This window comes from Chanodichthys erythropterus, chromosome 19 (assembly GCF_024489055.1).
Source record: "Chanodichthys erythropterus isolate Z2021 chromosome 19, ASM2448905v1, whole genome shotgun sequence".
Taxonomy (NCBI): Eukaryota; Metazoa; Chordata; class Actinopteri; order Cypriniformes; family Xenocyprididae; genus Chanodichthys; species Chanodichthys erythropterus.
In genome coordinates, this window is record NC_090239.1 from 8794474 (window position 1) to 8818080 (window position 23607).

The 23607-nt window shown below is 36.0% G+C and overlaps 1 protein-coding gene across 3 annotated transcripts; it reads left to right on the forward strand.

Annotated features, from left to right (window-relative positions):
• Positions 1-5051: 5051 nt before the first annotated feature.
• st6galnac (ST6 (alpha-N-acetyl-neuraminyl-2,3-beta-galactosyl-1,3)-N-acetylgalactosaminide alpha-2,6-sialyltransferase) lies at positions 5052-22271 on the forward strand. 3 transcript variants are annotated; one of them, XM_067368717.1, is made up of 11 exons: positions 5066-5182; positions 6048-6241; positions 6482-6854; positions 10910-11171; positions 12739-12904; positions 13646-13820; positions 14962-15100; positions 15683-15786; positions 16182-16265; positions 16632-16731; positions 19932-22271. In XM_067368717.1, exons 3-11 carry the CDS (start codon positions 6703-6705, stop codon positions 20100-20102), a joined length of 1353 nt encoding a protein of 450 aa, XP_067224818.1. In that variant the 5' UTR covers positions 5066-5182; positions 6048-6241; positions 6482-6702; the 3' UTR covers positions 20103-22271. The 3 variants fall into 3 exon arrangements, with proteins under 3 accessions (XP_067224817.1, XP_067224818.1, XP_067224819.1); XM_067368718.1 differs by having other exon boundaries at positions 5099-5182; positions 6062-6241; XM_067368716.1 differs by lacking the exon at positions 6048-6241 and having other exon boundaries at positions 5052-5182.
• Positions 22272-23607: the final 1336 nt, after the last annotated feature.

A 23607-nucleotide genomic window follows, 5' to 3' on the forward strand; every position in this document is an offset into this window, starting at 1 on the left:
GGACTGACAGTAGATTGAGCAGCTCTCATGGTACGTATTTGCAGCAGTTTTGCACATACTGAGGTGAGAGACCTGGATGAGGTTGAGTTGAGATGGATGTAGAAAGTTGGGTAGATAAAATATCAGATGGATAGAAAATTAAAAGGATAACGGTGTTTATAATTAGGTACGGCAGAGCTGGGTTCGACAGGATGTCGTGGTACAAGATGACTGTGATTTGCCAAGGAGGATGTTCCTGAATCAACATACAGGGTTCCCACAGTCATGGAAAAAAAGGAAATGTCAAGGAAAATTGTGTTTTTCAGGCCTAAAAGAGTCAGAAAAGAATAAAAGTCATTGAAAACAGAGAAATAGTAAATATGTACTATTTTTTTTTTTCTTTTGAAAAGTGAACGAGAACAAAATCTAGTTGACAAAATATTTTAGCATAAACGTGGCTTGCAAGCAGTGTTTTTGTTCATTGAAATAGTGCTGAAATATAATGAAATAAATGGAAAACTTAGAAAAATCTAAATAGAAATAAAACTGAAACAAGTTTGTTGGAGTACTGAAATTACTAAAATTAAACTGAAATATAAAGCTAATTAAAAATATTAAAAAAAACAAAAACTAAAGCACAACTGAAAATATCAAAATAAAAGCTAATTCAAAATATTAATAAATACTGTAATAATATATTTTTAATACTAAATTAGCATTGCTTGCAAGCCATAGGAATTGTATGAATCATTCAAAACAGTTCACACATTGGTCTGAATGATTCATTTGAATTTATTAGCTTGACTTTTAAAATTGAGAGGTGGAACATCCTTGTTGGTCCTGGAGAAACATATTCAATCCCCGATTGGCTGATAACATTATCAACCTACATCTGATAACATTATCAACCTACATTTTTCCACTGAATGTTCATAAAGTTCTAGCACTAACACAAGTCGTGTTGTAATGTTGATCCAGGAACACTTTTCTCTTGGTGAAATTTCTGAGAGCCGGGGGAGCATGACTTGGATTCATTCTGTGGCACAACTAAAAACCCTCCAATCTCTTTCGTTTTCTCTCTGCAATGTATACCAAGCAGTCGACCCAAGAGAGGAGCGGAGACGAATGCAATTCAGCAGGAGTTGGGGTGGCAGGGTGGGGGAGGTGCTTTAAAACTCCCACAAGTCTCCATTGTTTCTTTTTATTCCTTCTTTTTTGGTTACTTTAGCTTTTGGTTTTATTAGGAGCCACTTATCTAAAATTTTAGAGTGGATAAAAATGCCGCAGGCCAGAAAAGCAGTGAATGTTAGGCCTATTATCTTGGGAATGTTTGACCCTGATGTTTATTCTGATTGGGTAACATTACGTCCTCTATTTAAAGAAAACTTCCATTTAAAAACTTCTCTTTATCTACAAAACAATACCCTTGTCGGAAAAGTTGATTTATGTGCTAAATTACACGTGCGATCTGTAACCAACTTCCTGTCCAATGTTAGACCGCTTTATTGTACCATTGTTTGGTGGATTTTGTATGTCAGATTCTTACTGATGTGTGAGCGGTTTCATCAGTGGAAGCACTCCGAAAAGGTCAGAGTGAAAAGTGCCTCATTCCTGTTCTCTAATGAGTGGATCAGGTGTCTCGTCTGAGGACAGAGAGGGAACGCCAGAGTGAGCTCAAACTGTCCCCACTGCAGGCCGACTGCAGAATACAGAAAGCTCTGTCGTGTGGCATAATTTCATGAGTCACATGTTGACATCACACTTAAATGTGTATCCAAAGTCAGTTGGATGCAGTTTATTAGAACCCCAGTGTGAGGTTTAAAACGTTCAAACATTCTGCGAATGTTTCAGATGCATTTCGTGAAGGTTAGAAGCAGATTGGCAGCAGATGCAGGTCCTTGGCTGTCTTTCTGCCTTCGAATGGCAGTGTGGTTGGCATGGCCGGTGCGTGTCAGTCCCACTCGTGCCAATGAATTATTCTTTTGTGAGTGTAGTGTTTAATAGTCAAGCGCCGGTCGCCATTTTCCTGGCCTTTTGTAACTGTGGTCTAAAAAAAAAAACACTACTTTTAATTATTATCTTAATTAATGTCTTGGATCATTTTGCTTTCAAACTACTTTCCCTCTTTGTGTTTTTAAAATGTTTGTTTTTGCATGACTGAGTTTTTAAGTAAATTTAAATGTGCCCTTTAACATGTAGCTCTTAATTTGATTGTTTTACACACATCCTGTATTTTGATCATTGAGTTTATTAGCTGTTTTTGCGAACAGTGAAGAAAAGAATCTTGTCAGTATGAAAATAAATCTTGAAAATGAGTTTGTTGACTTTTTTTTTTTTTTTCCCTCCCTTTTGCAAAAGCTAGCAATTACAAAATCACTCCAGTTCTCCACAGTCCACTCCCTGAGTGTCCCAAGTTTAACTTGAGACAACATTCAGATCTGATTCTTTGTGTGAAAGTGAAAGTGACGTGAAGGCCAAGTACGGCCAAGTTCTTTGCATTTAACCCATTCAAGTTATTGCACACACACATTAGGAGTAGTGAGTAGTAAACACACACACACCCAGAGCAATGGGCAGCCATTTTTGGGGGTTAGGTGCCTTGCTCAAAGGCACCTCAGTCATTTCCTGCTGGTCTTGAGAATCGAACCCCCAACCTTCGGGTTATCAGTCTGACTGACTACTCAGAAATTGTCTGCCGCAGGTTCCTCTTTCAACCAGCTCGTTCAGTGTGAAACTGTTGATTCAAGTTGTTCACCAATTACTGGTGGAATGAACTTCCAAACTTCATCTGAACAGCGATCCATTGCAATCTTATCTGCTTTTATCTACAGAACCTAACTTAAAGGGTTAGTTCACCCAAAAATGAAAATTCTGTCATTTATTACTCACCTTCATGTCGTTTCACACCCATAAGACCTTCGTTAATCTTCAGAACACAAATTAAGATATTTTAGTTGAAATCCAATGGCTCCTTGAGGCCTGCAGAGGGAGCAATGACATTTCCTCTCTCAAGATCCATAAAGATACTAAAAACATATTTAAATCAGTTCATGTGAGTACAGTGGTTTAATATTAATATTATAAAGTGACGAGAATATTTTTGGAGCACCAAAAAAACAAAATAACAACTTATTTAGTGATGGCCGATTTCAAAACAATGCTTCATGAAGATTCGGAGCATAAATGAATCAGTGTATTGAATCATGATTCAGATCGCGTGTCAAAACGCCAACGGATGAAATCATGTGACTTTGGCGCTCCGAACAGCAGATTCGATACACTGATTCATCTGTGCTCCGATGCTTCCTGAAGCAGTGTTTTAAAATCGGCCATTACTAAATAAGTCGTTATTTTTTGTTTTTTGGCGCTCAAAAAATATTCTCGTCGCTTTATAATATTAATATTGAACCACTGTACTCACATGAACTGATTTAAATATGTTTTTAGTACCTTTATGGATCTTGAGAGAGGAAGTGTCCATTGCTCCCTATGGAGGCCTCACGGAGCCATCGGATTTCAACTAAAATATCTTAATTTGTGTTCTGAAGATTAACGAAGGTCTTACGGGTGTGAAACGACATGAGGGTGAGTAATAAATGACAGAATTTTCATTTTCATTCTTGGGTGAACTAACCCTTTAATTGCACATAAAAGTTCCTTTTTGGAAAGTTGACTAAAGATTAGTCATCTTTAAACTATTCGTATATTTCTTATCTATAATGTGCATGCAGTTTCATGAGCTCATGAAAGTACAGGAATATTTATACTTTTAAAAATTAATTTGTTACACCTCCAGTCCATTTAAAATGATCAAGTGAAGACAAAAACAAACTAACAAACTGGTGAAATATGCACTTTCAGTTATATACATACACTACTGTTCAAAAAATTTGGAAAGTCTTTATACTCCAAGTATGCATTTATTTGATCAAAAATACTATTAAAAATTACTATTAAAATATTATTAAAAATTACTTTTTTAATGTATTTTAAAATGTAATTTATTCCTGTGATGGCACATTATTGGCACATTACATTAATGGCACATTACTGTAGTCTTCAGTGTCACATGATCATTCAGAAATCATTCTAATATGCTGATTTGGAGCTCAAGAAACATTTCTTATAATGATCAATGCTGAAAACAGTTGTGATGCTTAATATTTTTGTGATACCTTTTTAAGGATTCTTTGATTTAATAGGAAGTTCAAAAGAACAGCATTTATCTGAAACTTTAATTTAACATTCTAAAAGTCTTTACTTACTGTCACTTTTGATTAATTTAATGCATCCTTGCTGAATAAAAGCATTAAAAAAATCTTACTGACGTCAAACACAGGCAAAAAAAAACGGGCATTCAGTCTCATCTACCCACTTTCACTTCCGCTCTAGTCTAGAGCTGTATATCGTTTTCTCCTGAGTTCAAATGGTTTCAGCTTTGTCATTTGTAAGTTACTTTGTATACAAGCGTCTGCTAAATAAATAAAGTAAATGTCAATCTGAGTCACATCTATCTGCAGGAAAGTCCATCCTACTGACCCACGTTTCTGACCCCTGTTTTGCCTCTTGCTCCCTCACATGGTGTTTCCCATTTTGCACTGCATTTGTTTCCTGCAGCTTTTTTCTAACCAAAAGTTACATGCAGCCTATTTACTTCTGAACCAGTCTAAGCCCCCATGTGACCGTTTTGCCCCCCTGACCGTGGCCAGGAAGAGGAGGGGCCACAGTGTGGGAAAGTGTGATAACAGCCTTGTATGTAAATGAGGCAGCTGTAAGTTGTGATAAAGCATACTATCAGGCTTTTTAAACCTGGGGTGTCTTCAGCATGTCACTGCATGTCGTTTTTCGGGTAGTTTTTGTATGAGTGCATCTTTATGCCTGTTCTTTGCTTGAATGCTTGCGTTTGCACATTCCAGGGTCTTTCTTTGAATATCATCCGACTTTGTTTTGTTTGCTGTTACTTTAGTCTGTTATCACCAAGCTCTGAGTTGTACGTAACCATCTCTCTCTTCCTCTTGTATTTTATGTCTTCCTTTGGGGGAGGGGGCAGGGGAGTTGACCAATTGCTAGCAGCTGTTACTTATTTCACAATGGGGCCGCCTCTCTAGCGCTGTGTGTGAGTGTGACTGAGAGCTGTGTTGTTAATCTAGGCACATTTCTGCTCGACTTCCCCTCACATCGCTTGACAGGAGTTTTCCTTCAGGTACGGAACTTTTTTTTTTTTTTTTTTACAGTTCTTCTTTAATCAGTCTGTTCCCATATTTTGCCAGTTCTCCTCGGGTTTAAGGGCTGCTGCGAGTCAGCTGTCTTTGAATGTTACATATGGTGACAGTTACTTCGTCTGATGTAGTGTGAAACTGGCTCTTTTTGTTTTGACAACTTTTTTTTTTTTTTAAGTTTTATGAACTTTTAATGCATTTTGGGAGAGTTTTCTTTTCTTTATTTAAGTCTACCTTTAATGCATTTAAAGAGAAATTCTATTCAGTTTCCTGAAGGAGATAGACTTTGGGTTATAATGTAATCTTTAGACATTACTTTAGAGTGATTTTTATAAGCACAGCAAGTTTCTGGAGCAATTCTACTTACTAAAACACTGATTCGCCCAAATAGCATTCTTGTCATTCCAGATATGGCAGAAAAAGAATAGCAGGAATCCTCAAGAAAAAAAAATCGCATAATGTGAGCCTTTGTGCCTCTGAATTCAGCTTTATTCTCCAGTTAGAGACTCAAATGGAGAATTACATTTTGTTAAACAACTTTTTTTTTTTCCTTATTCAGATTTTTCACTTGTAGATAACCTTCAACATATGTTACTGACTAGATTATATATGATGCCTAAGGCCATTTTAGATAACTGTAAAGTTGTATTTCCAGTTTTGCTTAAATGACTTTCAAATAGTCGTTAATGTAGTTCTATTTGTATCAATGTGATTCTGTTTTATTGAAGGGCAAAGCCTGACTGTGAACTCTGGGGACAACTAGTTTCCAGATGTTTTAAATTGTTTTATATGCTAAAAACTAGGCTTACTTGTTGCATACTTTGTCTGCACGCTAAATGATTTGTAAAGTTACATGATTTCAGGCACATCGGCAGGAGATGTGGTCATGGGGAAATATTTCCTAAGGGAATAATGCTGGTTTCTTAGAAAAAAACCTGTACTCTGGGGAGAGTTACTAACAAGCAATCTTACCACAGTATCTCAGGCTTTTCCTCGCCCTCTTCTGTAAACAACTCCGAAAACAGCCATTTTGTGTCTATATGGTAAATTCACGCTCTCTATTTCTGTCTTTCATCCGTTCCCTCTCATTTCTTCCTTTGTCAAATCCTGCAGTCTTTTTGACACTATTAATTAGCATCTAAAACACTCTTTGAGCAAAGGTGCACTTTGAAACCAGAATCACATGTTCCTGGTTTACCAGGCCCTTTAATTAAAACAGGATTACTGCGTAGAAACCGCCATGTGGAGTTTGACTCTCTTGTATTTTTTTCTTCCTCTCACAGACGTCCCTTGGTAGTGCAGGAGACTCCCATGTGTGAATGCCGGAGCTCAAAATGAACTAATTGACTAGCAGCGACCCTGCCAACCCTTCCCCTTGAGGGCACTTTCAAACCCCTGTTTCATCAAAGCATCATTCCTTTCTCAGGAGAACGCTCATGTGCTTACAAAGTGACCGGACATTCTGGGGAACTCTCAGCAACTTTTGCACGAGGAAAGTAGCACGATGACAGGCCGGCTGCCCCAGAGGCTTCTGCTGTGGTTCTTTGGGTTGTTGGTAATCGCATTACTGACTTTAATCGTGGTGTGCGTGGCTATGCAGTTCCAGGTGCCATGGCAAGCGATGAACCTCCAAAGCTTCACCATGAAACATTACAGGTAAAGACAGACTTCTTTACACTCTTAAAAAAAATGTTCCATGAAGAACTCTCCATCACACAATGTTCTTTATATTCTAGTGGAAAACTATTCTTCAGATTATTCAAATGTTCTTCAGACTAAGACAAAATTGGTCCACAGAAACTCAAAATGGTTCTTCTATGGCATCACCCCTTTTGGATCCTTTATCTTTAAGAGTGTAGGTTATTTTACATGCACCATGCTTTAAAGGTGCCCTAGAACTTTTTTTTTTTTTTTAAAGATGTCATATAAGTCTAAGGTGTCCCCTGAATGTGTCTGTGAAGTTTCAGCTCAAAATACCCCATAGATTTTTTTAACTGCCTATTTTGGGGCATAATTAGAAATGAGCCAATTCAGGGTGTGTGGCCCTTTAATTCTCGTGCTCCACGCCCCAAGAGCTCGCGCTTGCCTTAAACAGCTAATATAACCCTCAAAATGGATCTTTACAAAGTGTTCATCATGCAGCATGTCTAATCGCGTAAATACAGTGTTTATTTTTATGCTTACATTGATTCTGAATCAGTTTGATAGTGCGCCGTGGCTAACAGCTAACGCTACACTGTTGGAGAGATTTATAAAGAATGAAGTTGTGATTATGAATTATACAGACTGCAAGTGTTTAATAATGAAAATAGCGACGGCTCTTGTCTCCATGAATACAGTAAGAAACGATGGTAACTTTAACCACATTTAACAGTACATTAACAACATGCTAACAAAACATTTAGAAAGACAATTTACAAAGATCACTAAAAATATCATGTTATCATGGATCATGTCAGTTATTATTGCTCCATCTGCCATTCTTCGCTGTTGTCCTTGCTTGCTTACCTAGTCTGATGATTCAGCTGTGCACAGATCCAGACGTTAATACTGCCTGCCCTTGTGTAATGCCTCGATCATGGGCTGGCATATGCAAATATTGGGGGCGTACATATTAATGATATTAAAATGACTGTTACGTAACATTAGATTCCCCTGTTCCTCGGAGGTCTTTTAAACAAATGAGATTTATATAAGAAGGAGGAAACAATGGTGTTTGAGACTCACTGTAAGTCATTTCTATGTACTGAACTCTTGTTATTTAACTATGCCAAAGTAAATTCATTTTTTGACCTTTAAAGGTCAATTCAGTATTCAGATGTTTTTTCCTCTACACACTTAATTGTAGAATTTAGCTGAGTTGCTTTTCGGTATTTTTTTTATTTTTTTTGAGAAACATGTTGTTTGTATTAAAGAATACACTACTGTTCAAAAGTTTGGAAGCACAACTGTTCTCAAAATCGATGATTTCTGAAGGATCATGTGACACTGAAGACATTCAGCTTTGCAATTGCATAAATGAATTATATTTTGAAATGTATTAAAAAAGATAAAAGTTATTTTAAATTGTAATATTTCACAATATTACCATTTTTACTGTATTTTTAATCAATTAAATGCAGCCTTGGTGAGCATAAGAGACTTCTTCAAAAACATTTTTTCAAAGATAAGCAACAAGCGTTTTTGCATTGATAACCCTGTCTGGTTTCCTTATATATGTGCATATATTCTGCTACATATGTAATCCACACAAAATATACGAGAAGTCGCAATTAAATATTGACTGACAGCCTATTTTAATACATGTCAATGCATTCAAATATAATTGGGAAAGTTGAGCACTCTCTAATTTTAAATGTGCCATTCTTTAAATAAACCAATTTAAATTAAGGTTAGCTCTTGCAAAATTGTTTTTCCATTTGTCATATAGTTAGTAATGTCACAGTGCACATGTTGTCTCTAGAGAGCTGTGATTACAGTGCACACTTCCTCTGCTAATCATTTCAGCATGTTCGCCGTTGCTATGGAGGTGGGCGGCAGAAGCTAAGAAAGTGATTTCATGTCTTGTTGCTCTCTCTGACCTCGCCTTTTTGTAGTGAAAGTGGGTGGGGGGGGTTCAATCTCAATTTATTTGCACAGCGCTTTCCACAATAGGTATTGTTATAAAAACAGCTTCTCAAGGAATAGTGACATATAAACCCTCAAGCAAGCAGCTGAAAATGGTAGAAACAAGGAGTATACTTAAACTTTAGATGTTTAATATACCAGTCTGGATATCCCTTTTCCTTAGTTATTTACTTTGTTCTCCAGTAAGGGACAGAAATAAACGAGAGATTTACTGCTCCTTTAAATCAGTCAGGCGTAGAATCATTCTGGTTTGGCTTCATTCTCTGCTAGAGAAGCACACAATCATTGCTCTGAAAGTAGGGTTTGTTATGTGAAATGTAGCCCAGATGGTTTTTAAAGGGCAAATCTCTCATTTTAACACCGGAATGGCTTGAGAAAAAAAAAAAAAAAATAGAATAGCATGTAAGGAAAAGGCACATTACTAAACTTGTGAATCTGCAGAAGTTGTTTTTGGGCCTTACACTTGGAAAACCTGTTGTGCCAGTAGCATGTTATAATAACAATTTATGTGTGAGAATTATGGATGAATAATTAAGTGGTCTTGTGAAGTGTTGATAATTTGAAATGTTACTATTGGATGGAAGCTTGTTTCTGCCACGGAATAAAAAAATATTAATTAATTGTAACTTTTTATCTCACAATTCTGACTTTTTTTCTTCAATTGCGAGTTATAATGTCAGAATTGCGAGATATAAACTTGCAATTGTGAGAAACAGTCAGAATTGTGGGAATTTTTTTCTGACTTTTTCTCGCAATTGCGAGTTTATATCTCACAATTAATTTCTCAAGAATTGTGATATCAACTTGCAATTGCGAGTTATAAAGTCCAGTTCTGAGGGAAAAAATACTTTTTTTCCCCCTCAGAGTTGTGAGATTATGGGCCCTATCATACTCCCGGATAAAAATGCTTTGGTGGAATCCGGCTTTTTTAAAAAAAATTTTATTGCGGGTTACGCTGCATTCACACGGGGCGTCAGCGTCAATGCTTGACGGAGGGCGTGTCTGAAGCTAGTGCTGACGCAACCGTTATAGTGATTACAGCCAATCACATTACTTTCCGGTGTTGCACGAACGCAGTTGGCTGCGACTGCTCTAGGGTATTTGCATAGGGCGATCTGATTGGATGACGCCTGCATTGGCGCTTGAAAAGTTGAGAAATCTTCAACTTCTGCCGCTTGCAACGCGAGTGAAGCGACGCAACGGAACCCACAATTCAGTTCGGCAACGCATGACGTCACCCATTCAAAGTAAACGAGAAGCGTTAACGCCGGCGCCCCGTGTGAATGCAGCCTTACACCCAAAACACACCCTTTACTCATTAAGAGAATAGGGACAACCCTTTCAGACCATGAGCCAGGCGAACCAACCATTTTTCCTATCCTTAAACTAGCAAAAGTGGATTCGGACACGCCTTAAGTGCACTTGCGCTGTGCGCTTTAGACAGTGTGCTTAGATAGTTAAAATAGGACCCATAATCTCATGATTCTGACATTAATACTTGAAATTGTACGTTATGAAGTCAGAATTGCGAGATGTAAACTCGCAATTACAAGAAAAAAAAGTCTAAATTGTGAGATATAAACTTGCAATTCGGAGAAAAAAAGTCATAAAAAGTCACAATTACCTTTTTTCATTTTTTATTCCGTGGTGGAAACAAGTGCTTCTAATCACTGTGTTTTTCAGAAAGATCTTTAGGAGTTTGACGAACATAGTAACCGGTTTCCAAACACATTTGCATGACTACACACAATGAAGCAATAACATGGAAAGGGCGTTCACTGTTCAGACATTTTATACCATCTCATCCTTGTGTTGTCATGTGTCATACCTCTGTGAGATTTAGTTTGATTACATTTCTCTTATCAGAGACATGCATGCTTGTTTTCATCAAGATGTGTTTGCTGATGTATCACATATCATATTAAGGTGATATTCTTTCAATGAAAAACAATGGAGTATTGATGTACGATTTAGTGTTTGGCCTGTTCCTAATGGCCTCTTCTCTTGAGTTGGTGGTCCTTAGCTTCATTCTTACAGTTAGAAAGTAAAAAACATTGCTTATTTTTAAATTTTCTTGCCCACAGGTTATATTCTCTCAGGAATTACAGTTCTTTGGAGTATCAACGGTTTTCTGAGAATGAACTGGACACTGCTGAAGAACTGGAGCGAAATTCAGTCCAGCAATCAGAGCTTAAGGATTCATCGGTGTCAGAAAACAGTGCAAAGTCTGATCTAGCAAATTTAAACACAAAATCCTTAAAGCCAATGGCAAAAAATGAGACAAAACCCACTGAACCAGATTTTTTTGGTGACCGGTATGCCACGGATGATTTTCCTTCACAAACAGTGAGTGTCTGTTTGTGGTTTTTGGCCTATATTGTGAACTATCGTGCCTGTGTTAGTATTGTGAGTGAGTGCAATTTCCAGAAGTCACCTGCTTAAATTCAGTTTCATTCAAGTGTTTGTATAAATGCAGCAGTCATTCAAATTTAATGGTCATTCAAATTGGGCAAAAAGTCAGCGGAAGTTTGTAGTAACTATCACAACAGAACGGCAGCATTTTATTCAGATGACACTAAAAAAATACTAAATTAAATGACCCAAAATAAAAAAACAAAACATTACAGTTCCACTGTGAAAACCATCTGCTCTATAATGAAAAAAAATACATACACTGCCATTCAAATTTTGGGTTCAGTAAGGTTATTATTTTTTGAAAGAAATTAATACTTTTATTAAGCAAGGATGCATTTCACTTAATCAAAAAAGACATATATTGTTAAAAAAAAAAGTATTTAAAATAAATGCTATTCTTTTGAACTTGCTGTTTATCAAAAAATCCTGAAAAAATATTAAGCAGTACAACTGTTTCCCAAGTTGATCATAAGAATTGTTTCTGCAGCATCAAATCAGCATATTAGAATTATTTCGGAAGGATCATGTGACACTGAAGACTGGACTCATCACAGTAACACTTTAAAATGTATTAAAATAGAAAACGGTCATTTTAAATTGTAATAATATTTCACAATAATACAGTTTTTACTGTATTTTTATTAAAAAAGAAGCCTCGGTGAACAGTGAGTTATGTAATCAGATTACTTTTCAAGTAACTAGTAAAGTAACGCATTACTTTTTCAATTTACAACAAAATATCGAAGTTACTTTTTCAAAAAAGTATAACTCAAGTTACTTTTTCACATTTATTGACTGACAGCTCTCCTTTCCCCATGTTGAGAGAAATAAAGTGCAGAAGCGTTGTGTTCGGTGTGTAAACATGATAGGTATTGTAGTTCTAGTTCCTTAGTATTCCTCAAAATGAATAAAAATAGTGAAATGCAATCTCAGAATTTTATCCAAACCTGTAATGATTAACTATATTAAATTACACAAATATACTTTATGTATTTAATCTCACTTTATTGACCAATGTCTTTGCTGCTGACCTTCAATGATCTGATTCAACCATTCAACCATACTAATAAGCAAACATGACTTTAGATTAGATTTAGAAATAAGTGTTGAGCTTCCTCCTCCTGTATCCTCTACTGTACAGGCGTAGATATGCTTTTCCTTCTTCAGCCTTCACTTTTGTTTTGAAAGGGCCTTAACATTTGACAAAAATAAAACTTATTTTGTTATTAAAAAACAAACAAGTAAAGCCCAGGTGAGGAAAAGTAACGCAATAAATACGTTAATAAAGTGAGATTAAATACATAAAGTACGTGTGTGTGTGTGTGTGTGTGTGTGTGTGTGTGTGTGTGTGTGTGTGTATATATATATATATATATATATATATATATATATATAAGGATGTAAAAAGTAATGTAACATTTTTTGCATGTTACTACACCCATAGAACTAACTATGACTATTGTCAGTGTTAATATTTACCCCTCTCTCTCTCTTGCAGACCTGTCCCAACAACATTAGGAAGCGTGTGCCTCAGACTCAGTTTTCTGAGATATTTCTACACAGTATTCCAGTGCTTCAATGGGCTAAGCATTTCACCCCAGAACAGTACCAGCGCTTGAGTCACTACAGTGGAGCACATGGCTGGGGAGGCATTGATATTGAAGGTGTGTGTGTGTGTGTGTGTGTGTGTGTGTTTTCTTTTTTTTTCTTTTTGGAATCTAAGTCTTTTGTACTTGCCCAGATGTTTTTATTATCCAAGTTGTCAGAGTGATATAGCCATTAGTGCGCCATTACTTTTGTGCTTGGGTATTGACAGTATTTTGAATTTGAATTGAATTTCAGTTCAGATTACAGGGGAATCATTTAGCTGTTTTGATTGCATATTTGCAGCAAACACGAAAACAGGATGGGAAATGCCACTGCTCATAAAAGCAACAAAGCACTTGTAACATTATGGGGAAAAAAGTAGATACATTTCTGATGGTACATTTTATACAGACTGCATAGAATTCAAAATTTCCAGAAGCAATTAATTATTAAATGTCTATTATTATTATTATTTGAAAAAGCCATTGTCAATCTAGTTTTGTGACAAATTATATGAAATGTTTTTCATATAATTATTTAAATTATTTTTTAATTTTGATTTAATCAATAATTTTTTTGTTTTTTTATTATTTTAAAATAAATACCTTAATTTACCTGTGAACTTTTGAAAGATTTTATTTATTTTTTTAACTACTTCCGACTTCATACTCATGAACTAAATATATTTAATGTGTAATTGTTTTGTGGATTTACTTAGTATTACTTATTATTTAATCTAATATCTGTAGTGATTAAATTAACATAATATGTGTAACATGGACCAAAACATTTAGTTTTGAGTGTGTTGTTGTTCACAGTGTTGAAAAGCTCACTGGGAATTTTAAATACAACCGCAAATCGGTTGATGTTTGATGACTGGGAGAAGAGAAAGAACAGATCCCAGTGTATCCGCTGTGCTGTGGTGGGAAACGGCGGAATACTGAATGGTTCAAGAAAAGGCAAGGAGATCGATGAACATGACTATGTCTTCAGGTGAGAAGGTTAATCATTAAGAGATACTGATGTTTAGGATAATAGGTTTACATGCATGATGCATCCAAGGTCAAAAACAAATTTTCCTCATAATATACAGTACAGCATCAAATCTTTTCCCACAGTGTCTGAAACGATTCGATTAAGGATCAGATCTCGCTAAACCCCTCCTTTCCAAAAGCCTACTCTGCTCTGATTGGTCAGATGGCACAGTCTGTTGTGATTGGTCTAGAGCTTACAGTGCGTGTCAGAAACAAAGCACCCATTATCTGAATTTCAGCTCCAGATGTCTCCTCAGCACTTGATACACAGTGATATGAACTAGAGTTGACAAAAGTGCAGATTTCGGGACCAACTCTAATATGAACATTGGATTTACTGTATCAATTTGAGCATGAGTCCTCATCCTTTGGTAGTGCCTTCAAAGCGGATTCGCTTTCGCAGCGCAGAAAACAATGTCTTCACGACATGTTGACAAAATGAACTAAACATTCAGGCCTCAGCTACAACTACAGTGTTTATGGGGCGGGTCAAGTAGACATTGTTCGCGGGCAGCCAATGAAGACCCATAGGCTGGCATCATGCAAGTTTGTTACAAACCTACATAGGTTTGTGCAGGGAAGCAAGGCCCCGTCCACACAAAGCCAGATCGTTCCCTATCCAATCTTTTTTTTCCTCGTCTCAAGAAATATCTGCGTACACATGAAACTGCTGAAACCGGCTCAAAACAGTGCAGTATGCATGCCAGAGGCAAGGGTGGCGTTTTCAGATTTATCCACTCTGGGACCCAGTTTCAAAAAACATTGCACATTTTTCAAATTTTTGCGTATACACCTAAACGTGTCTCCGTGTGGACGGGGCCTAAGGCTCGAATTGCTGACGACTCATTTCAGGCAGAATTGGTCATTTCTTTTGGGAGAAAATAACTTAATCTTTGAAACTTTGCTGACCTTTTACATTCACATTTCACAAACAGCTGTATTACACACTACATGAAAGATAACATCTGAAACAGCATAATTGGAGCACTTTAAATCAGTGTTTCAGGTGATGTTCCAATCATTTAGACTCTAAAAATCAAGGAAACCATGTTTATTGATTAATATCACAATGCTTCTCTCTTTCTGTCTCCCATCTTTAGGGTGAATGGTGCAGTTCTTGATGGATTTGAGAATGATGTGGGATCCCGAACATCATTTTACACGTTCTCAACCAACACCATGCGAAACTCCATGCATAGCTATGCTCGCTTCGGCTACAAAGGTCCACCCATATCAAAGGTAACCAATGATGTCAGACTAGTACACATCCATGCAAAGACGAGACGCAGTGCTTCACTTTATATTAAGTGTCTTTAACTTTGTACTAACATTTAATCATTTGATACAATGCACTTATTGTGTACATGCATGTTTTTACACTGTACTTGTATTTAAAAAATACCCGTTTGTAATTATAGCTGTAAATAAATCTGTAATTACACTGTTAACCCTTGAGTTATACACCTAAACCCACCAAAACCTAACCATGACCTTACCCGTATCCCACCTCAATAGAAGCAAAAGGGGTATTCAATACAACATCAACAAATTATTGATATTAAATCAATAATAATGCAATCCTAAAGCCATTTTTATCACTACATTAGTAACCCAATATGCATTTGGCATACATTTTATTTTATCCAAACAGCTGCTTTTATTGCAAAACATTTAAGGTGTGTCTTCCCCTGGCAATGGATCCCATGACCTTAGGATTGCTAACGGCATTACAAGTTGAGCAACAGAGACGCTGTTTTGTATATTAAGTTGTGACATTGTTGTTTGCTAACTCTCTCTTTATCTTGATCTCCATCTGTGCAGGAGACAAGGTATATATTCCTGCCAGACCATGATCGAGATTACATCCTTATGAAGGCGGCTTCGACACACACAGTAATTGATAAAGGTCCTGAGCGCAGCAAAAAGTAAATATAAAAAAAAATTCTTATGTAAATTTTTAGATTCTTGCACAATATTAAGCCATGACCTCAAAACTGTTTTACCATAGTGCATGATATGTAAAACTGATACATTTGGAAGTAGGGGTGAGCGATATGACCAAAATCTTATATCACGAGATTATATCCTTATGAAGGCGGCTTCAACACACAATTGATAAAGGTCCCGAGCGCAGCAAAAAGTAAATATTAAAAAAATTCTTATGTAAATTTACATTTTCACATATCCTTGAACATATCCTTGATCACTATGACAAATACAGTCCAACCCTCCTTGTTTTCATGTTAGCTGTGTTTATATAATACAGTACATTATATACACAATTAAGACTCAATTTAATTGTAATGTATATCTCTCTCAGACCCCCTACATACTTTGGTGAAGATGTGACAGTAGAAAAATTCAAAATCTACCACCCAGACTTTATCCGTTACCTCAGAAACAGGTAAGCTTTGCAAACAGAGACTAAGGGATAATGCACACTCAGCCAGTCATTATTGCAAAATTAATCCCAGACAGGGAGATCAAGAAGCACAAAGCGGCTGACTGCACATTATCCCACTTATTACATGAATACTTGATCGGAGTTAAAATTATGTGAGAAGAAAGATCTCGCATGAATCTCGGAAATCCGTTGCAGGTGACAGCGGTCAGTTATACAGTTCAGTGGTCATTATACACAAATAATTGACCACAGAATGCTGCGATCAACTGAAAGTGGCGTGTTATAAATGTTGTATCTTTTTGTTTAGTTTTGTCTTAATTTTTATGTAGATATCCAAGTTTATGACTTTTCTTATTCATCATCAAGGTTCCTCCATTCAAATCTTCTGAAAACAGGCGCGAGAAGAATTTACAGGCCGTCCACAGGAGCAGTAATGCTCTTGGCTGCTATTCATACATGTGACCAGGTATGATTAATCTTTTTATTGAGATTTTAATGACATCAAACATATGATGTGCCCTGCTGTAAAATGAGTAGAAGCATCCATATCCTCATCTATCCATTTAGAGAAGGTCACAATTGATAAGAACATAATGGCAGTTTTGTACAGATAGACATTATACTTAAAATTGTATGCAAATACCTACAGTAGCAAAGTTTTTCACAGATCTTAGATGTGTAGTCTAACCAGACAGTTGACCTCTGTAATTACATAATAAAGACACCTGGCAAGCTGTATTGCCATCATAAAACCAACCCATTTTCATTGGAAATGAGTCTCTACTTACGTTTTTGCATAAATATACAATTCCCTGCAGTTTTCAGCTAAAATAAACACTAGAGACAGTAAAACGCAAGTATTGAGTATGGTGGCAGATTATCAATTAAAAAAAAAAAAAAATTTTCAAGGAGATTCTTGCACAATATTAAGCCATGACCTCAAAACTGTTTTACCATAGTGCATGATATGTAAAACTGATACATTTGGAAGTAGGGGTGAGCGATTTGACCAAAATCTTTCATTATTACAATATGAGTAATTTTATTTCACAATAATGATATATATCACAATATAGTTATTTTTGCTTTAAATAAGGTTTTTAATAGATCATAATAGATCAATAGATCATTTAAAAAAAACGAATACTAGCCTAAAAAGCTTACTGAAGACAAGTAAACAGTGATAAAGAAAGAACAAAGAAAACAAACTACAATAGAACAAAGACACAAACAAAATAGACCTACCTGAAAACTTCAAGCACTAGAAATAAGAAATACTTAATAAAACATAATCAAATGTACAAAAAACACTGCATTGTCTTTACTCTGTAAATTAAATATACATTTATTCTTGTTAAAGTTACAAGTCAAGAGCAGTGAGATATTTTCTATTTTGTTGTTGTTTGATTAGCATTAATAAGGACAGCAAGTAAATTTGGATGCTGTCACTTTAAAGGAACACTGCACTTTTTTTGAAAATAGGCTCATTTTCCAACTCCCCTAGAGTTAAACAGTTGAGTTCTAAAATATGAAAGACTAAAATGACTAAAATGTGAATCCATTCAGCTGATCTCCGGGTCTGGCGGTACCACTTTTAGCATAGCTTAGCATAGTTCATTGAATCTGATTAGACCGTTAGCATCTCGCTGAAAAATGACCAAAGAGTTTCGATATTTTTCCTATTTAAAACTTGACTCTTCTGTAGTTACATCGTATACTAAGACCGACGGAAAATTAAAAATTATGATTTTCTGGACTGATATGGCTAGGAACTATACTCTCATTCCGGCAGAATAATCAAGGGACTTTGCTGCCGTACCATGGGTGCAGCAGGCGCAATGATATTACGCAGCGCCTGTGACCCCCTGCTTGCATGGGAGTCAACCATGGAGACATTTGTGAGAGACGCTGTGTAATATCATTGTAATACACAATGTAACTACAGAAGAGTCAAGTTTTAAATGGGAAGAATTATTATTGATCTTTGGTTGTTTTGAGCGAGATGCTAACGGTCTAATCAGATTCAATGAACTATGCTAAGCTATGCTAAAAGTGGTACCGCCGACCCAGAGATCAGCTGAATGGATTCGAAAACGGTAAAACTCAACTCTAGGAGTTGGAAAATGAGCCTATTTAAAAAAAAAAAAAAAAGTAAAAAATAAATAAATGGAGTGTTCCTTTAAAACCGACTGCACGGATCCATTATAGAGGATATGCACGAAAAAGACTGAAGGGGCTCACACACCGGATGCGAAGCTCAGCGCCACGCCACGTCTCTAAAATTCGAACGCATTGTTATGAGTGTACGCACACCGGCGGCGATATTCGGCGCCTGTCCGCGGCGCCCAGCTACGACTCAGAAAAAAATATAAAACAATGTGTTCGAATTTGAAAGACGTGTCGCGGCGCTGAGCTTCGCTTCCGGTGTGCGAGCGGCAGCATTGGTTTTCAGCGTGAATGTCGTGAAAAACACACAAAACACATCCAAAACAGGAAAGAGTTTTGTGATTGACTATACAAATAGCTTTGATACAAAACCTGAGGTATAAATTTAAAAACTGCAGACAGCAACGACTCCAGGCAGAGAAACGTGGACTTGCAGTTAGCATTTTGTGTCAACTTGTTGGTTTTTTAGGTAAAATCATACCGTATATTGTATTGTTATATATTGTGTTTACAACTGATCAATTAAATATTTTCCATCTTATATTCTGCATAAGGGGTGCGTTTCAATAAACAACACTGACAAAAACTATACTATAAAACTATAATGTTTTAGGGCTGGACAATATGACGATATAACATTGATATAAGTGATTACGCGGATTTAAACTTACCTATATTGTAGTTATATAAAATATTCACAGGCAGATTTGCTTTATGAATTTCCCCGCCGTCGAAATCAGGCACATATAAATGTCAGGAAACACGACTCTTGGCTGCATGTCAGTATCCATGTTCCAGTTGTAAGGAACGCGTTTTCGCAGTTTCCCCTGTTAAATCCAGTCACGCAGCAGGTTCTTTTGCCACTCAGTCCAGCTGAGGGAGCGCGTTTTCGGCGGGAAAGTGACGTTGATGCATATCCTCTATACTCGTGGGTTTTCTCTCAACAGTTTAGTTAACTTAAGACATAAATTACTGTGTTTAAATTACGCTGAGAAACAGTTTCTCAGAGGGAGCGCGCGCATATACTGAAATGAGTTGTCTTTCGCTGCTTATTGCACGTCAATTGTTTAAAATCACCTGTTTTTAAACCGCTTGGGTATGAGTACAGAGAAACAAGTCACGACACCAAATAAAAGAGCACAAAGACTAAAATGGCATGGTTGCCTCATGCCTTTTTCCCATGTTTGCTTTTGTTAACACTATCAGTGAGGTTTAGACTATATTATTTTTAAACACGATAGAGCATTACCTTGTAGCACTGCTCACCGTGCATTTAATTTCCAAACTTCCCCAAAACGTACTTCAGCCAACATCATAAAACGTTGGCTGATTTACGTTCAGCTGTGCTTTTAGCTCCAGCTCCACTTTGAAAGTGTCCCGTGAAACGCACCAAGGAACATCTTTTTACAGAAATGCCGCCACGTATTTCCAGTGAGCCTGGGTTGCATAAAATATGTCTTTGTGAAAGTTCTGATAACATGATGTTTGTGTTATTAACAGGTTGATGCATATGGGTTTATGACCCCTGACTACAACGTGTATTCAGACCACTACTATGACAAAGAGCGACACGCGGTGCATTTTTATGCCAACCATGACATGCGCATGGAAATGAAGTTGTGGCAAGAGTTGCATCAGGCCGGATTGATGAATCTCTTCATGCATCAGTGAGCACAAACGGATGAACGCTACACATTGTACGTGGTGCATGTGCAGGACGAACCTGTTATTCTCCCCTATTAAGGCATATTTGCTTTTGAAGGTAAAGATAATATATTGCTCAACAAGGAATTAGAACAGAAACTATTTAATGAATGCTCTGAATTGTTTTTTTCTCATGAGAAACAAAAGACTGACTAATGTGTCATGAGGAGAGGGCTTGGTTAGAGTTCAGGAATAACTGAATAGCTCTTGTGTTCTTGGTTGCTGTTTGTTCACACATATTGAGTAATTTCTGAGGGATGAATCGTGGTGTTGCTTTCGACCACGTGGATTCTGTAATATGTGCCTTGGGACTTCTAAAATGATGGACTACCATGGTTTGTGAGAAAAAGACAGAGTTTAAAGGCTTCAGAGCATCACACTTAATCAACCAAAGAGAATATTTTTTTTTAAATGATTTTATTTGATATCATATTGTATTGAGTGTGAGTATAAAAATGTATAGCTGGTTCATCCAAAATGCACTTGTTGCCTTGTTGCATCATGTGTAAATCCAGAAGGGTTTTCTATTTTTAAGGGGAATTTTATGCTATTAAGTTTATAACTTAACTTTACTTGGAGGTTTTAAAGTGCAATATCTTATGTTGACTTCCCTTCACAAGCTGTTTGAATCAAAATGTGAATTTCTTTTGATTTATTTTATCTATCCTGTTAAGGTCTGTTTGGTCACTTGATGTTATCTGATGTTATTTGAATGTACTTAATCATTTTTATTACCAAATAATTTAACTGTTATGTTCATTCTGGTCAAATGAACTGGTTTAGAGATTCACCACACTCCTTTTTAGAGTTCAAAAATCACTTCACTTTTATAAAACGGTTAAGGATTTTTGGAAACCGAGCACTAATTAATAGAAATTGGAAAGCTGATCCTACAACAGGGTGCTGAGAATAAATCTTTTAAAATGTTATTGTTGGTTTTAAATATGCCTCCATTTTGTTCACAATGCATTGGGATATGCATTGGGATATTGTTTTACTTTTCATCATCTTCATTTTATTTCAGTATCTATGTACCTAAGGGGTGAGCTGACAAAGTAAATTTCCTTACTGTAGCAAAATATTTGCATGAGTTTACAGTGTTGTACTTCAAGTTAATGGGCGTTATTTATATTTGCAGTTCCTTTAGGAATATTTGCTTTTATCACAGAGTGTTTGAGGACATCTGTCACCTGTCATCAGTCAATAATACTTTATATTTTAGGAACACAGAAACACACAAACTTAATGAAACACTAATATTAAATCCTGACAGAATGAATGGATTATTATTTTAAGTTATTGTAATAACTTAAAATGAAGTGTGTGTTAGAGCTGTCAACTTATGAGTGAACGCGGCGACAGTTTAATTTTTTTCCATAAGTAGAATAGGGAAGGCGTAGGACATGCAGCGTAAGCTTTTTGAAGAATACAGAAAGTGGAAGCATGTGCAAGGCGATCATATGTTTATATAAAGCATATACAGTTGTATTTTTTCCGAAAATGGCCGATCGTTTATTCCTTATTCCTCGTCTGGTATGGTTTAAAGCCCTTTGAAGCTGCACTGAAACTGTAATTTTGACCTTCAACTGTTTGGAATCCATTGAAATCCACTATAAGAATAAAAATCCTGTACTGTTTTCATCAAAAAAAGACTTTCTTTTAGACTGAATAAAGAAAGACATGAACATCTTGGTTGACATTGGGGTGAGTAAATTATCAGGAAAATTTTATTTGAAAATGGACTAATCCTTTAATTCCTGAAAGAATCAGCTGTTTACACAATCAAATGAATGTCTCAGTGACAATTTAGACATTTACTGCCACCTACTGGCAGATTTAATTTCTTATTTAGACTATAATTTCAATAAAATTAATTTCTTATTTTGGGGATCGTTTGCAAAAAAAATTAAAATTTCTGTTTGGTTACATTTACTCAAACTTGCGTCATTTCAAACCTGTATGACTTTCTTTCTTTTGTGGAACATAAAAGAAGATATTTTGAAGAATGTTGGTAACCAAACTGTTTTGGTGTCTAAATATATCTAAATACCAATTCAGATGCAGCTTCAGAAAAAAAAAAAGGAATCATGGCTGTTGTAGCCTAAAAGTTGATCTGTAATAAATTCTATGTTGAATCAAATAAATTTTTTATTTTTAAAACTACTTTTTGTAATGTATTTGATGCTTTTCTTATTTAACACCTTATTTTAAAGTGCAAGCATATGAGAATATATATATATATATATATATATATATATATATATATATATATATATATATATATATATGAGAGAGAGAACAATTTCTTTATAATTTGTGTGATGTTTTATATATACAGTCATGGGAAAAAAATTGGCACCCTTGATAAATATGATCATAGATTACTGTAAAAAATAAATCTGCATTGTTTATTCTTTTGATCTTAAATTCATAAAATTAGCAAAAATCTAACCTTTCATTGAAGCAAAAGAATAAAAGGGTGCCAATAATTTGTTAGAATCCATGATACGATATATCTGAACAAAATGTCCAAGACCTCCAGCACAAAAATAGGCCCACGACATTAAAGATCCAGCAGTATCTTTGCATGGGGCACTTTTCATCCATGTGTGCACCAAATCCATCTGGTGGGTTTGCTGCCAAAAAGCTCTTTTTTTAGTTTCATCTGTCGCGTTTGAAGTTCCAGTCTTGTCTGACAACTGAATATGCTGGAGATTGTTTCTGGATAAGAACAGAATTTTTCTTGAAACCCTCCCAAACATCTTGTGGAGATGTAGGTGCTTTTGATACATTTTTTTTAGGCTTTCTGAGAGTCAAGGCTCAACTAATCTCTGCAATTCTCCAGCTGTGATCCTTAAAGAGTCTTTGTCAACTCAAACTCTCCTCCTCATTGTGCATTAGGACGATTTAGACAAACATCCTCTTCCAGGCAGATTTGTAACATCGTTAGTTGATTGGAACTTCTTAATTATTGCCCTGATGGTGGAAATGGGGATTTTTCTTCCAGCCACTTTCTATTTTGTGAAGCTCAACAATCTTTTGCTGCACATCAGAACTATATTGTTTGGTTTTACTCATTGTGATGAATGATTAAGGGAATTTGGCCTTTGTGTTTCCTCATGTTTATATTCCTGTGGAACAGGAAGTCATGGCTGGACAATTTCATGTTCATGATCACCCTGGTGAGCTAAACAAAAAAAAAAAAAAAAAGTAAATATGAATGGGAATATACTTCAGAGATATTTTATTCATAAAAAAATCTATGGGTGCCAATAATTGTGTCCATCCTGTTTTGGAGAAAGACATTTATTTCATAATGTTATTTTCCCCCCACTTTCAATTCTTTTCCTTCAATGAAAGGTTAGATTTTGGCTTATTTTATGAATTAAAGGTCAAAAGGATAAACAATGCAGATTTATTTTTAGAGTCATCTTTGATCATATTTATCCTGGGTGCCAACAATTTTGTCCAT